General features: G+C 33.4%; 1 protein-coding gene across 1 annotated transcript; it reads left to right on the top strand.

The window, feature by feature from the left end:
• Nucleotides 1–14320: 14320 nt before the first annotated feature.
• LOC119369139 (agmatine coumaroyltransferase-2-like) lies at nucleotides 14321–15847 on the top strand. Its single transcript, XM_037635088.2, has one exon. The coding sequence runs from the start codon at nucleotides 14375–14377 to the stop codon at nucleotides 15704–15706; it is 1332 nt and encodes a 443-aa protein (XP_037491016.2). The 5' UTR covers nucleotides 14321–14374; the 3' UTR covers nucleotides 15707–15847.
• The last annotated feature ends 210 nt before the right edge of the window (nucleotides 15848–16057 follow it).

The raw sequence follows: 16057 nt of genomic DNA, 5'->3' as shown, positions 1-16057 counted from the left end.
TGTGGTTATAAAAGGGATTCATTTTTGAAAAAAAAACAAGAAGAAGAAGAAGCTGACTGATTTCCTAGAGAAAACTGCTTTTTTAGCTCAAATTTCGAGAGAAAATGATGAGGAAGTTGAGAGGATTTGAGAGAAATCTTTGAGTTTGAAAGTTAAAAATGAATGTTAAAGTGAAACTTCAGCTATTTATAAGGAAAATAGCCAAGAGGCGGGTCTTCTGGACGCGTCCGATTTTCGCCTTCAAAATTTATTTTTCAGACAACCACCGACTCCCATAAATCATTTTTATGGTTGCCGGTGGGGGGCAACTGTGAATACTCAAATTTTGAGGCTCAAAAAGCCTGTTTTCCCGGACTACAAACAGTCCGGCTGGACCGGAAGCCATTCGGAAAGTTCACCGAAAGTATGCCAATATGGTACTTGAAACGTCTGGAAAATTACGAGGATCACAGAACTGGTCCCAGAATATTTTTTTGAGGTACGGAACTCCCGAAAAAGCCTTTGGAATGAAAAACTAGCGAGTGGACAGTCCACGGCGGCAGCGCCCGCCGTCCACGGCGGGAGCACCCGCCTGGTTTTTCCTATAAATACAGCCCCGAATCGACATTTTTAGGGACTCGGTCTGTGTTGACGGACGCTCTCTTCTCTCCTATGCTCCTTGCGGTTCTTCTACTGCTTTTCTGCATTTAGTTTAGGCTTTTATTACTCTGCTATTGTGATATTTGGTCACTTAATTGAATTAATTTTAATCAATATTCCCCAAAGCGAGGAGCTTAATCTGGAATTTTCAAACTGAAGCTAAGAAGCGGCCGCCGGTTAACTCAGGTAATAACAAAACTCTGCCCATTTAATTTCAGCATTTTGTGCATATTCTCTTCTACTCCAAATTCTAATTAAATAATTAAATAACTGCATTCACATCATCGTCATTTTTGGCAGCAAATTGCCTTAAGTAAATAAGTTTAGGCTAAAATGTCCGGTTAATCAATAATCGTGGTATTTAATGCTAAAACTCCGAACATATTGGCTAAAGTGCCTAGTTAATTAATAACTACGGTGTAATTGCCTTTATTTCGAACAGTTCGGCTAAAAGTCCAATTAATCAATAATTGTGGCTAAAAGTCTTAATCAATCACGTTTTTGGCGACAAATCACCTACATCTTAATCAATCACGTTTTTGGCAACAAATTGCCTACAGTTTAATCAATCACGTTTTGGCAACAAATTGCCTACGGTTTAATCAATCGGTTTTGGCAACAAATTGCCTATAATTCAAATAACTATTTTTTGGCGACAAATCGCCCAAATATCACCTTTCTTTGGCAATAAATTGCCTAAATTACATATCATCTTTTGGCATGAATGCCTTAATCATCTTGGCGATAGATCGCCCAACAAAACCCCTTTTGGCACAAATGCCCTTAATCACTCAGGCGACAAATCGCCTAACCAATCAATCTTTGGCAACAAATTGCTTAATCAAATATCAACTTTTGGCACAAATGCCTTAATCAACCATTTTGGCGACAAATAGCCCAAACATCAATTTTCGGCAATAAATTGCCCAATCAAGCACCCTTTGGCAACAAATGCCTAAAACAGAAAATCAATCAATCTTCTGCAAAATGCCTAAAAAAAATGCACGAGGCATACACACACTCATGCATGAAGCATACCCCTTCAAAATGCCTTTGAATAGGCTTCATCGAACTACGTCGGCTTTGATCTCTCATTCAAACGAGAGTACGTAGGCACGTTCGGGATTTAACCCCGAGCGGCAAGTCGAAATCACCAAAACACTTTACTGGTCCAATTGCATCAATTTACCTTGCAAAGCATTTACACTTAGGTTAGTTAATCAGTATGACATAGTCTCGGGATCCACCTCAGGTTCATAGATTGTGCCTTAAACTTTGGGATAATTAATCTAGACTTAGGTTAATTAAAATTGGAGTCATTTAGGGTTCTTTCTTAGTTTTCCCTTATAAAAATAAACTAGGTGGCGACTTCATAAAACACACATGTGAGCATACCTCGTTCCAGCATAATTTTGCCATTCGGGGGAGGGTTCACAGTTATACAAAGTTTGAGAGTGATCATTGGGAAGGAAACGTTGCTCAATCATCTGTTTCATTAAAATCCAATCCCACATAGGTCCAATCCTTTGACGATGGCATTCGTTTTGAACTGAATGCCACCATGCTGTTGCACCAACTTTCAGTTTATAGGCCACAATGGAAACTTTACGTTCATCCTCGACATTCATGATCTCGAAGAATCATTCAACATCCGTTAGCCAGTCAAGAGTGCTTTCTATGTCTAGCAATCTTGAGAAGGGTTGAAGGTCTACCTTAATCTTATTTTCTTTATGAAAATTGGCACCATTGCCTCTGTAATCTCAACCTCCATCATAACGATTTTAGCGTCTTGCATAATCTGGTTGTGGTGAATTTGGAGCTGCGGGTTGTGGGTTGCCTTGTTGGATTGTGAGAGTCAATTATCTAATCTGTTCGGTTAACTCTTTGAATCTCGCCTCTAAGGCTGTGAGTCATGTCTCATGATTGTCGGCCATGGAGATACTTCGCCTTTCGACTCTGATATCAACTGACGCAGAACGGTTACGTGAATGGGAATAACGATTATACTCCCTCAGGAGTTTCGATCAATAACATTTGATCTGACGAATAAAATAATGAAATAAACTCTCAAAGAGGTTTATTAATATGAATAATGATCCAAGAATAATGTGTTTCCAAATAACAAAGTAGCCTATGTATATGTTTAGGCTAAAATATAAAAAACCCTAAAAATAATACAAAAGTCGTAACTGGGAAAAATCCTAGCAAGGTCGGTAATACTTCGTTAGGGCGTGCTTGGCTTGACACGGGCGTGCTTGGACTTTCAGGAGATAACACGGGCGTGCTGATTTTGACACGGGCGTGGCGGCACTCAAAATGTGACTAGGCTTCTCAATATCGGCACGGGCGTGCTTGGCATGACATGGGTGTGCTTGGACTTCTAGGAGCTAGCACGGGCGTACTGGTTGTGACACGGGTGTGCCTGTGCTTCTTAGGCGAGGGCATGCCTCGCGTTCTGGACTTCTAGAGGCTAGCACGGGCATGCTTGGCTTGATACTAGGTGTGTCCTGGATTCTCAAAATCTGGCACGGGCGTGTTGGAGCTAGCACGGTCGTGCTCCTTCTTCTTGGATTTGCAGCGATCCAAGTCTTCCATATGCTTAAGTACCCGTTGCTCCGCATTAATCTCCGTACAATATAACTCCTGGTATATGAGACTACTTCATATACCAAGCTAATCAACCAAAGTTTGTTTTGTTACCAATAAAAAATGAAGTGTTTTTAAATTTATTTTTGCGACTTTTTTTTATTAATGAATGATCAGAAATACTATTGTTATAATTAAAACCATACTTCGGTAGTGTCACGACCCATTTTCATGGACCGGACCGGCACTAGGACCTGGGTGGGCTTAAGGCCCCCGAAGCCCGTAGTAAGCCTATATTATGCAAACTTCATTTCCTATTCATAACTGTGGATGCAGGCCCAATAATTTATTTCAATTATGTATCACTAATACAGTTCATATATTTAATATGGACTTTTACTATTCATTTACAACCCAACCGGAATACAATTGCGGAACTCTACCTTTACATTTACTTCATTATTTCATTCACTAACAGCCCTTGATAATTAATGTTTCAATTCCATAGGACTCTTCTTTCTTCTATTACCTGAAAAAAAATAGGTAGGCAGGGGTGAGCGCCAAACTCAATGAGTAGGGTTAGATAACCCTCTCACCCCACACAATCACACGGATGCTAAAATATTTTTATCTGGTTACCATTTAATTATATGATCATGCAGTTTGTCACCCAAATGGCAATACAACAGCAATCACAAGTATTATCACCTTCATATAATCACATCACGTGGAAATTAGTCAGTGGTGCCACCTGAAACCCCAACGAGCCGTCCTCACACATGGCTCGCCCTCTCATACATGTGCACCAGGGAGCCGACCCCCATACGGCCAACTGGTCTAATCCTCACTGACCAGTCCTCTCATTGTTTTTCCATTCTCTCTCTTTATATATATATATATATATATATATACTGACAGGAGGCAACCCGGTGGTCTCCATCCAATCTAGATCATCAAGTGCTCACAACAAGAGGCCACCCTGCGGGCTACAATCAAATCTAGATTATCAGGTGCGCAACAACAAGAAGCCATCCTGTAGTTTTCCATATAATCCATATCATCAGGTGCACACGGGGCGCCGATCTCCCATTTACCCGGCTGACGGTCAAATTCCATACCATATCGTATTCAGGATCCATATCACATAGACCATCCTCACAAACCCATGGTGGTCCACTTCATCCCAATTCCACACAAACAAGGCATAGTATATTTCATAGCACAAGTAATTAAACAATTTTTAATATCAACAAATAGTGCATCATAATATGGCAATTCAACAAACTAATGCAAGATAACATTTAGTCGTGAATGCATGAATGCAGGCGGATGATACTAGTTATCTAACACTACTCACAGTTCTTTATTGTCCTTCATAGGACTATCTCTACTACTGCACGCTTCCAGCTTTTATCTTCATATTCCGGAACCTTATAAGCATCTAAAAATAATAAGAAAATTCTAAATAAGAATCCTAATTCGAAAAATGTTTTCACATTCATTTATTCATTTTGGTTACTAGTTACTTAACTGACTTGTCAAACTACACTATACATATACAGTGTTTTCTTATTTATTTATTTATCCTAATTTATAACCTTTAGATAAAATTTCTAGTTATAATAATAATAATAATAATAATTAAAGTTTTAGTCGTTACTACTTATTAAGAAGATAACTAATTTAAGTCTTCTAAGTGTTTTATTGAAAATTCGGCAGCATTTCTTCTATAAACTGGACTATCCAAATTTTCAAATAAGCCACATGTCAACACATAGCCCATCCATCGGGCAATTCACATTAACTAATCCTATCCGCCATAACCATTATTCATCCGTCCATTCAATTTGCCCAGTCCATTATAATTAATTGTGCTATAACTAGTTATTTGTTAATAAAATTTTTAAAATTTATGATTAGCTAGGAATTTATATTTCAGTACCAACCTTATAGTTATAATTAATATTTATTGAAATATATTTAACAATATCTAATTTAATTCATTTAAATACTTAATTAACTTCATTAATTAATTAATTCGGGATTTATTTAAAAATTGTGAATTAAGCTTTAGAGTGTACCGATCGAAAATCAAATTTCATTTCCGTGATCCACGCGAAGAGGAGAGCATTCTGCCTCTTGAAGTCTCGCCGGAGTCTCGCCGGCCGGTCACCGGACCGCCGCCGCCGCCGCCGTACACGGTGGCTGGAAAAGTCAAATCTTCACCAAAATTAACAAACAATATATCATTTTATTCGTTTCGATGAGAGGATCACTAATATGTATTCAAATCAAGGTGGGTATGAACTATTTGGCCGGAAATTGACCGGAAAGGTTTGGTGAAACCCATTTTGGGTTTTCCGATTCCGGCTATTACAGTCGACGAGGAGGCCATCAAACGAAAGAGGAAGAAGAGTGGAGTCATTTGGTACTCACCTTGCGCTCTAGGCTTGCCTGAAACGGCGTGAATTGATGGAAAAAGGTGTAACCACGGTGGCCGAAACTTCAAGCTCTTCCCCTTCAAAATAGACGCAATTTCAGTTCAAATCTAAGCTATAATCTTCTTCCTTGCGTTGAGTAGATGTTTTTAGAGTATTCATTTGCCGGATTTGGTGGCCGGATGACGGAGATCGAAGGAGAGGGATGAGGAGGAGGAGGAGGAGGAGGTCGTGCAACTGGAGAAGGAGAAGGAAGAAAAGAAAAGAAAAAGAAAAGAAAATAAGTGGCCGATCCAGTTCGATTCCACTACAAAAAAATCGCCGATTTGCGACCGATTTTTGCGACCGCCTAAAATCAGTCGCAATTTTGCGACCGAATTGCGACCGATTCAGTGATTTGGTCTCATTTCGTTTGGTTTTTGAGTTTTCCAATCGATTTTCGGATCCTTCGTGTGGTTCTCGACAAATTAAACTGATTTTTAGGTCCGGTTTGATTTATTTGTTTATTTTAATTAGGTTCCATAACATTTCCTCCATTAACCAAAATAAAAAAAATAAAAAAAAACTATAATTAGTAAGGAGATTTGTTTTTAGGGTAAATATATATTAATCGCTGGGATTTTATATTATTTCTCGAAAATTTTAACTGTTCACGAATCGAAATTTTCGACATTTTATTTGGGCTTGGGCCCAACTCGTAAAACTTTGGGCTCAAATTAAAATTGTTCGGTCTTAACAACCCATACTATCAAAAATAAGGATTTTTGATTTAATAAAAATTCCAAAGTTTTGAAAATAAAAATTCGAGGTATTTCAGGTAGTCTTGGTAATTCATTCGTATTTGCCATACTCTAGAATAATTGATAGTGTTATTTTTATAGTATTTTCAATATAATTTTTATTAAGATTTTTAGTATTTTTAATTTATTTAAATTAGTTTTTATTTAATTTTGTTATGTTTTTATTTAAAAACTTCCTTGAAACACAACTCACTTGATCTTAAAAAAATTTGTAGAGTTTTGGCACTGAAAATGACAAAATGAAGCAAAATATTTTAGCACGCCCGTGCTAAAAGACCAAGAGCTAAATTGAGTCAAAATTGCCAACCAATTTCCACCAATTTTAGGAGCTAATCTTGGACAATTTTATTCACATGCAAATCAATATCTAATCTATGCACATGGAAGAGACATAATTGAGAGAAATTTAAGGCCTAATGAGAACTTTATTCCCTAAACAAGGTGGAATTTATTCCCTAAACAATGTGGATTTATTCCCTAAATAATGTAGAAGTTCTCTCCCAAGAAGTCTATATAAAGAGAGGAAGAATACCATCTCATATGCCATAACTCATATATCTCTCATTCTCTTAGTCTTGTACATAGTTTTCTTTCTTCAAAGATTTCAAGTATTCAAGAGTTGTGCCAAGATTCAAGGAAGCCATCCAAAGTAAATTGTTAACTAGTTCTTATTTCTAAACTCTTAATCTTGTTTATTTATTTCATTATTCTTATTGATTATGGAATATCTATCAAGTATTATTGAGTTTTATTTAAGTACTATGTCTAACTAAATTCTCATACTAGGGATTTGATGTAGCTTAACTTCTTTTCCAATTTATAATGTTAGATTTGTTTTTCTTTGTTTAAGTTATGATTCATTGATAAACTTAATGCTTCCAGGCAGAGGTTATCCCCTGGATTAATTTATTTTATTAATCACTATCGGAAGAAGGATTTTTAATATGAAAAAGTTAATGAATCACGTGAGAATAACAACTTGATGCGGAAACTATACGGTTTGACTCATGGGGGGTTTTCATGAATTAACAACTTTAATTTATGAATTTATAAACAACTACAAAACTTAATGATTTAATTCATGTTTGATTGTGCTATTGGAAGATAGATAGTCAAATGGAATTAAAATAGCTAACAATACATCGGGAGAGCTTGTTAGTGATTTTAGAGTTGTTTCCCCTACTTGGACAATTAAAATTGATTAATGAACTAATAAAATAAATTGGATATAATTAAGTGAAATCAAAATCCCTTGTAGTTTTAAATCATTGATTTCTTTAATCAATAATTGCTTGCTTGATCTCTTCTTATTGTACTTGTTGAATTTAAATTCTTCATTTATCGTTTAAATAATAATAGGTTAACATAATTTTGGTACTTGGTATACAATCCTCGTGGAAACGATATTCTACTCATCATATATTACTTGTAGCGATTTCGTACACTTGCGAAAGCACTGTCAATAATTATTCTCCTTGCACTTGCAATTTGACACACTTACATTTGGCTGTCATTTAAAATAGACTGACTTTTATATATTATATAGAAGTGTCAATTTATGGCTATCCCTGGTCCTTAAACTTATAACATTTCCCTATATCATTCCTAAACTTCAATTCTTCCCTTAAAAATTATCAATCTTTTATAAGCATGACGGTAAAAGAAACTCACGTAATCAACGAAAATCCATTAGAGAACTGACGTGGAGAACACTATCATAAAATACATAAATTTTTTTGCCACATTAGCCATCCCACTTAGCTTCATCTCTCTCTCTCTCTCTCTCTCTCTCTCTTCTTCATTTTCTCCTCTCAATTCTAAGCTCAACTTTATTAATAGTCCCTAATCGCTACTCATAATAGTTCTCAGAGCTCATTCGTCTGGTACTATTCCAAATCTTTCTATTTCTAGGTAAATATGGGGAAATGGGTCGGATTGGTGGATGTTTGGTAGAAGGAAATAGTGATGTTGGGAGTAAACGCTACCTCCCTCTTCTTTTCTCATCCCAATATTTTGTTGCTTCTTATCAAACACCAACATGCCTTTCTCTCTCCTCCTATTCCAAATCAATCATCAACAGGAACTCAAAGAAAACTTAATTCAACATGTTAAAAATGGAAATGTTCATAGCTCCATCGACATCTACTCTGAAATGTTTTAGTGATTTTTTTCTGAGTGCTCCTACTAGTCCTTTGTGTATGACGGAATTATATATCAGTTTTGAATCTGTTGATACCTGGGAATCAAATCATCGAACACCTAAATCACCTAATGCAATAAATATGAGAGATATTGTTTTTTTCTTTCACTTTTCAAGTTAAAAATTAGATGAGGATTCTATATTGATCGAAGAGCTTTGCGATGGAGGTAAAATTAAGCCATTGAATCCTCTGCCTTCATCATAAATGGAAGAGAGAAGTCCACTTTTATCACAGAGGTTACCTAGGTCACTAATAGCTCAAGGGAAAAAGATTATTTTGAGAAGGTTTTTCATTAAGAAAGAAGAAAGAATCATGTCTATTTGCTATAGTAGATGAAAAAACTCAATTTTTTTTTTCTTTTTGAATTGCTGTCATTTTTCTTATTGGGCTTTTTCTTAGATAAATTATATCAGTAGTCACTTAATTTTTTACTCAGTTTTATTTAGGTCATAAAATTTTAATCTGTCATTTTTAGTCATTCAACTTTAATTTTTATTTCTATGAGAGATCACTTACCGGAATCCAATAATCAGACTAATAATATAATACTAAAAATTATAGTCTCTTTGTCTCAAAAAAATAGTTCATCTTTCCTTTTTGGTTTGTCCCGAAATATAGTACACTTTCCTTTTTTGCATTGTGGTTAATTCTTAAATTGTCTAATATACCCTTAATTAAATTTTATCCTATTTCAATAACCTCATTAATTCTTACTTATTCTTCAATATAATAATTACTCATGTGTTATTTAAATATGGATATAATAGAAAAGTTATATGAATAACATCGTCCTTTAATCATAATAAATGTTATTCTTAATATGTGTGAAAATAGAAAACGTAATATCTTTTTGAGACAAAAAGAGTATTCACAAAAAAAACATGATTACAAAGGAATATAAAATAGAAAAGGAAAAAATGTTACAAAATATAAACGATAGAGCGAAAATTTTTATATCTTTTATTTTATTTAAAACTTATTTCGTATAAACAATATTATTTGTTAAATAAATTAACAAATAGATTTCAAATTAATGTATTAAGAGCAAATACGAATTTTTTAGAATAAAAGATTTTATTTTATCTTGTCATGTTAGCATTTCTAATGATGGTATTCCGGTAAGTAACCTCCCGTTGAAACAAACATCAAAGTTTAGTTATTAAAAAATGATAAATTAAAATTAAGTGACATTATATAATTAAATGTAAATTTAGGTACCCTTGAGTATAATTTACCCTGTATTTCTTTCTCTTATTTCCTTGGGATTGAGCTCGATGATGGAGAATGGAGATGGTATGGGGTATACACAAAAAATCTATGAGTTATAAAAATTTAAATCTTTTTTTAAGCCACATTTTCACATGGCATTCCGATGGTTAGATTTCTTTTAATTTAAGATGGGGGAGTAAAATTAAGCCGTCAATTTATATATGGGTAATTACTATCTAGTTCTGGAGGTTTGATCTCAATTGCTTCTCGGTCCTTTTGACTAAATAACTAAATCGAATGATATACTAAATAGTAATATTAAACCGGATATAAAGGACTTAAAGTATCATTATATTAAATATAAAGGACCAAATCGTAAAATAAAATAGGATATGAACGGTAAAAATGACACATTTTGGACAAAAGATTAAATAGTCTTATAGATACAAAAGTTAGTGACTTTATTCAAATTAAATCAAGGACTTAATAGTAATTACAGTCAAACTCATGGAGTAGCGTTGAACCCTTTATGTAGAACACTAAATTAATTTCCTGACATATTTTGGTCTTGTGTCTTGGGTTGGGTAGCTAATTACTCTTTGTATCAATATTTCCCATCTAATTCTTATCATATTGAGAAAATCAGTATATTCCTCGCATATTTCTACATTTCGTTATAGACCAAATTGTAAATAGAAGACTTAATTTGTCGTTTTGATAAGCAAAAGTCATTTTTAATTAGTCGACAAATTAAGACAAAATGAGCTAGCAGACAACGTGATATGCTTTATAATTTCAACAACTTGATAACAAGATTTTACTTAAAATTTGACTTTTAATGGTAATGGATAAAAAAGGCATGCGTTAGTAATAATTGAAGTAACTAGTGCCACTGCCCGGATGCTGCATCCCAACTACTATCTTTGACCTTTTGCATAAACCAAAACTAGATTATAGACTACTCAACCAACCAAATCCATTTGGTATCATTATCGGACAGGATAAAATGCGTGCATTCAAGTAAGAGAGTACTCTTTTTGTACGGAAATATAATTCGCTTAAAATTTTTATACTGATTAAAAATAATTATATAATTTTTTTTAAAATTATAACAAAATTAAAGGTAATTTAATTAAATTATTTTTTATGTCAATGTCTATGATAACTTGTGAAAATAGTTATTGTATCTAATATAAATAAGGATAATATTAAAACAATATCATTCGTTAGTTTTTAAAATACTTGAAACTATTTATATTTTGAAACAAAACAATCACTCTAAAACGACTTATATTTCAGAGACAGATGGAATATTCAAGTAAAACCCTCATAGAAATAATAATCTTATTTTTTAAACCTATAACCTTACATATAAAATTCATCTGAAAATGTACTTCACCTCCAATGATCCAGCCATCTATTGTTGATAAGTTCAATCTATCTATTTATCTATCTATCTACATAAATATATAAAAACAGAACCTTCAAGGCTCAAATGGCACAAAACTAGAGCTTTGAAGTTCTGATTCTTTTTTTTTTTAATTTATTGTTTTATTATATAACTATTAATTATTATCATTTATCAATACAATGTGGGGAATTTATTTTTGTAATGGCCCTTTGTTTGTATTCTTGGTAATCAACTAACTGTAGCCTTAAATTTGAATAGTTCATTAATAAAGCAGACAAAAATAGTATAACCTAAAGATTGATCATAAAATAAATAATTCCTCCATTTCCTCTCTATCTTTCACCTTCTGGGAGAGGAAGCCACCAGAAACCAATAACAACATGGTAGAGAAAAAAAATAGAAGTTTCCATCACAATCTATGATCGAAATTTTTCAACACGCCACAATATTTATAGTTGCACCAAATTCGATGATCTTTTTGGTGTACAAGAATTACCCACGTAATACTTTTCTTTTAATGAAAGAAATCCTTTAATAAGATTTCTTTTCTTTTTTTTATAATTAATTATTATATTTATGAATTTGTTGCTTTCTATTAATTTCTCTTAAACCTTATTCTTTTTACAAATAATAAAAGATGTTTCAAGATTATTGGTTTAATTTTTATTTGATTAGTTTTGAGTTTTTATCTATTTTGAAGCTCAAATGGCACAAAACTAGAGCTTTGAAGTTCTGATTCTTTTTTTTTTTTAATTTATTGTTTTATTATATAACTATTAATTATTATCATTTATCAATACAATGTGGGGGATTTATTTTTGTAATGGCCCTTTGTTTGTATTCTTGGTAATCAACTAACTTTAGCCTTAAATTTGAATAGTTCATTAATAAAGCAGACAAAAATAGTGTAACCTAAAGATTGATCATAAAAATAAATAATTCCTCTATTTCCTCTCTATCTTTCACCTTCTGGGAGAGGAAGCCACCAGAAACCAATAACAACATGGTAGAGAAAAAAAATAGAAATTTCCATCACAATCTATGATCGAAGTTTTTCAACACGCCACAATATTTATAGTTGCACCAAATTCGATGATCTTTTTGGTGTTCAAGAATTACCCACGTAATACTTTTCTTTTAATGAAAGATATCCTTTAATAAGATTTCTTTTCTTTTTTTGTATAATTAATTATTATATTTATGAATTTGTTGCTTTCTATTAATTTCTCTTAAACCTTATTCTTTTTACAAATAATAAAAGATCTTTCAAGATTATTGGTTTAATTTTTATTTGATTAGTTTTGAGTTTTTATCTATTTTGTTTACTATGTTTGTATATGAATTGGACCTTTGGCATGGTTAAATTTGTGTTAACCTTTTTTAATCTTTTTATTTAGTTTCCTTCTAAAATTGGAATTTAGATTCCCAAACTTTAGTGAAATAATACACCAGTTTTTTATCATCATTTGTCTCATTTTATAGAATCGATACCCTTGAAATATTGATTCACATATGGTGCACTCAGATTTAGACTCAGAACAAATAGTTAGCAAATATTCCTTTTGCTTTATTATGGGAAGGCTAGATCTATGGTTACAAATAAATATAAATTTTTTTTTTTTGAATTTAGGACAAAATATAATGGAATTTGGGCACTTTATTTCTCTCTTTTTTTATTAAATTACTTAGGTCAGCATTGGAGAATAATAGGAATAATAATACAAATATTATAATATGCACATCGCGTGAGCACGTAATTAATTTATGATGTATATAAGAAAACGATTATGTTTGATTACTTTAAATACAAATAATCAGCATCAGTTCCATCTATAGAAGTGAATATACACGTACATTGAATGTAGACAATTTTTTCCTTGTACAATGCCAGACAGACCTATAGTTATAAACAATAAGAGGGAAGTTCTTAACCCTTTACTATTTCACTACTTGAGTACTGTAATAAATATTATTTCATTCTCCACATTCTTAAAGAGAGAAAAATCAATCCAATTATATTGAATATATAACCATAGCCTATGATATGGTCCTATGAATAAATATTGGCATTTTTTTATAAGTTTGACAAAACTGATATTTGTATACCTAACTTTGGATGTAATGTTCCAATCTTTGACTTTTTAATTATTATTTCTTCTGTTACGTAACTCAGATCAAGTTCCCATGTCTAGTACTAGAGTATTACGGTTCCGGGAACCGGAACCGTCGGTTCGAATCGGTCCGAAACCGTAATCGGAACCGGTGAGAACTGGAACCGGACCGAACCGGAACCGGAGAATTTCGGTTCGGTTCCGGTTCCAAATTTTTTGGAACCGGAACCGGCGGTTCCAGAGAACCGGTCGGAACCGGACTGGAACCGCCGGTTCGAACTGGCGGTTCCAGCCAAATTGTCAGGTTTTTTTTTTTTTTTTCTAAATTTTGTTGTGAAATCTCTTAATTATGTTCAAGTCTTTAAAAAAAATAAATTTAATTGAAGTATTTTTTAATTTTTTAGGTGTATCTTTTAATTTTTTATGTTCAAATATTTTTTTTTTTAAACCGGTCTTCAAAATTTAAAATTATGTTCAAACTTTTTTAAACAAAAAATAAATTCAGTTGAAAATTTTTTTTTAAAAAAATAATTATGTTCAAGTCTTTAAAAAAAATAAATTTAATTGAAGTATTTTTTAATTTTTTAGGTGTATCTTTTAATTTTTTATGTTCAAATATATATATTTTTTAAAACCGGTCTTCAAAATTTAAAATTTAAAATTTTTTAAAACCGTCGGTTTTGTAACCGGATCGGAACCGGACCTTTTCGGTTCGATTCCGGTTCCAGTTTTTCTGGAACCGGAACCGCCGGTTCCGGAACCGTGGCCATGCTTATCTAGTACACGTTTTAATTATTATTTCTTCTGTTTCTAGGGCTTTCGAGACAAATCACTAACCATGCAATGTTTTGGTATAGGCTAAGCTCTTCCTTAATTATATATATGTAGAGGAGCTTTCCCTCATAGCTACAGATCCTCCAAAAACCTTTAATTTCTCTAGGGAAGGTAATAGCATAAGGAAAAAAACACTAGGGATACCATGAAAGTGAGAATAGAAAAAGTGAGGAATGTTAAGCCAATTTATGAAGACAATGGCGATTCTCCTTCAAATTCACAATCTATTCCTCTTAGTGTATTTGATAAGGTCACTTACAACACCCACATAGCTGTTATTTATGCCTATCGTCCTCCAACACCACCCAATGCAACCATTGAGCTTGGGCTGCAAAGGGCCTTATCAGAATATAGGGAATGGGCAGGAAGATTAGGAGAAAATGAGAAAGGTGATCCTGTCATTTTTCTTAACGACAAAGGGGTGAAGTTAGTCGAGGCATCAGTGGACAGTAAGCTTGATCGATTGATGCCTCTAAAGCCATCTTCAATATTACTCAGTCTTCACCCTAGCTTAAAGGATGTTGAGGAGCTTGTGCAAGTCCAGCTCACAAGGTTTACTTGTGGCTCATTAGTGATTGGCTTCACATCCCATCATTTAGTAGCTGATGGTCAATCCACTAGCAATTTCTTAATTGCTTGGGGAAAAGCTGCTAGAGGACTTGACATAAGCCCCCTTCCTTTTCATGATCGAACCATTTTTAAGCCTAGAAAACCTTCAATTTTTGAGTTCGAACACACAGGAGTTGAATTCAAAAGCAAGCTCGTCAAAGATTTTCATAATTATAATAATTGTCTGGATAATAACTTTGCAGATGACATTATTATCCATAAAGTACACTTCACATTAGCATTTCTTTCCAAGCTCAAATTCAGGGCTTCTCCACCATCTTCGACAAACAACGAACCTTATAGCACTTTTGAGTGCTTAGTTGCTCATTTGTGGAGAAGCATAACAAAAGCTCGAGGACTCGGCAGGTTTGAAACCACCAGCGTGAGAATTTCAGTCAATGGTCGCAATCGAATGAGTCCGCCAGTACCGAATGATTACTTCGGTAACTTGGTGCTATGGGCATTCCCAAGTTCCAGAGTTAAAGAACTAGTGAATGAGCCATTATCTCATGCTGCCAAGCTCATTCACGATGCCATTTTAAAGGTGAACAATAACTACTTCAAGTCATTCATAGACTTCGCCACCCATAAGGCGGAGAACGAAGAAGAGGAATTGATTCCAACTGCGGAGATGAACAAATCAGCTTTATGCCCTAATTTGGAAGTTGATAGTTGGCTAAGGTTTCCATTTTATGATCTTGATTTTGGAGGAGGTTGTCCATATCTATTTATGCCTTCTTATTTTCCAACTGAAGGAATGTTGTTTCTTCTACCTTCGTTCATCGGTGATGGAAGTATTGATGCTTACGTACCTCTTTTCCAGGATAACGCAGCTACCTTCAAAGAAGTTGTCTATTCACTAGAATAAATACAATTAATGGTTACCACCTTAAAATTTTCTCAGCTTCTAAGATTGGAGTTTTTATATATTAAATAATTGTTTGTTGCCATGTACTTTCTTAAAGGTAGACTGTCTACCTACTCGTAACAATTGCTTAAAGTTAATACTTATTTTATAAATATAATAAGATCATATAGACAAGCAAAGTACACGAGTCCATGCATGAAACTCTGTAATTATTTATTTTTTCTGCGTATTGATTGAGAAAGTTTCTCATCTCTGAAAGATATATATATATATATATATATATATATGCCCTTTATTTTCCTTATTTCATACCTTTTGACTGTTTTTGTTCCTTGTTTCTATAATCGATAT

The sequence above is a fragment of the Jatropha curcas genome, chromosome 1 (assembly GCF_041381405.1).
Source record: "Jatropha curcas cultivar XTBG-Jc1 chromosome 1, XTBG_Jcur_1.0, whole genome shotgun sequence".
Lineage (NCBI taxonomy): Eukaryota > Viridiplantae > Streptophyta > Magnoliopsida > Malpighiales > Euphorbiaceae > Jatropha > Jatropha curcas.
The sequence above is the reverse complement of the archived record's forward strand: the minus strand, read 5'-3'. Positions and strand labels throughout refer to the sequence as shown.

Coding starts and splice junctions, on each gene's coding strand:
- LOC119369139 (XM_037635088.2), top strand. CDS start 14,375: ATGAAAGTGAGAATAGAAAAAGTGAGGAATGTTAAGCCAATTTATGAA.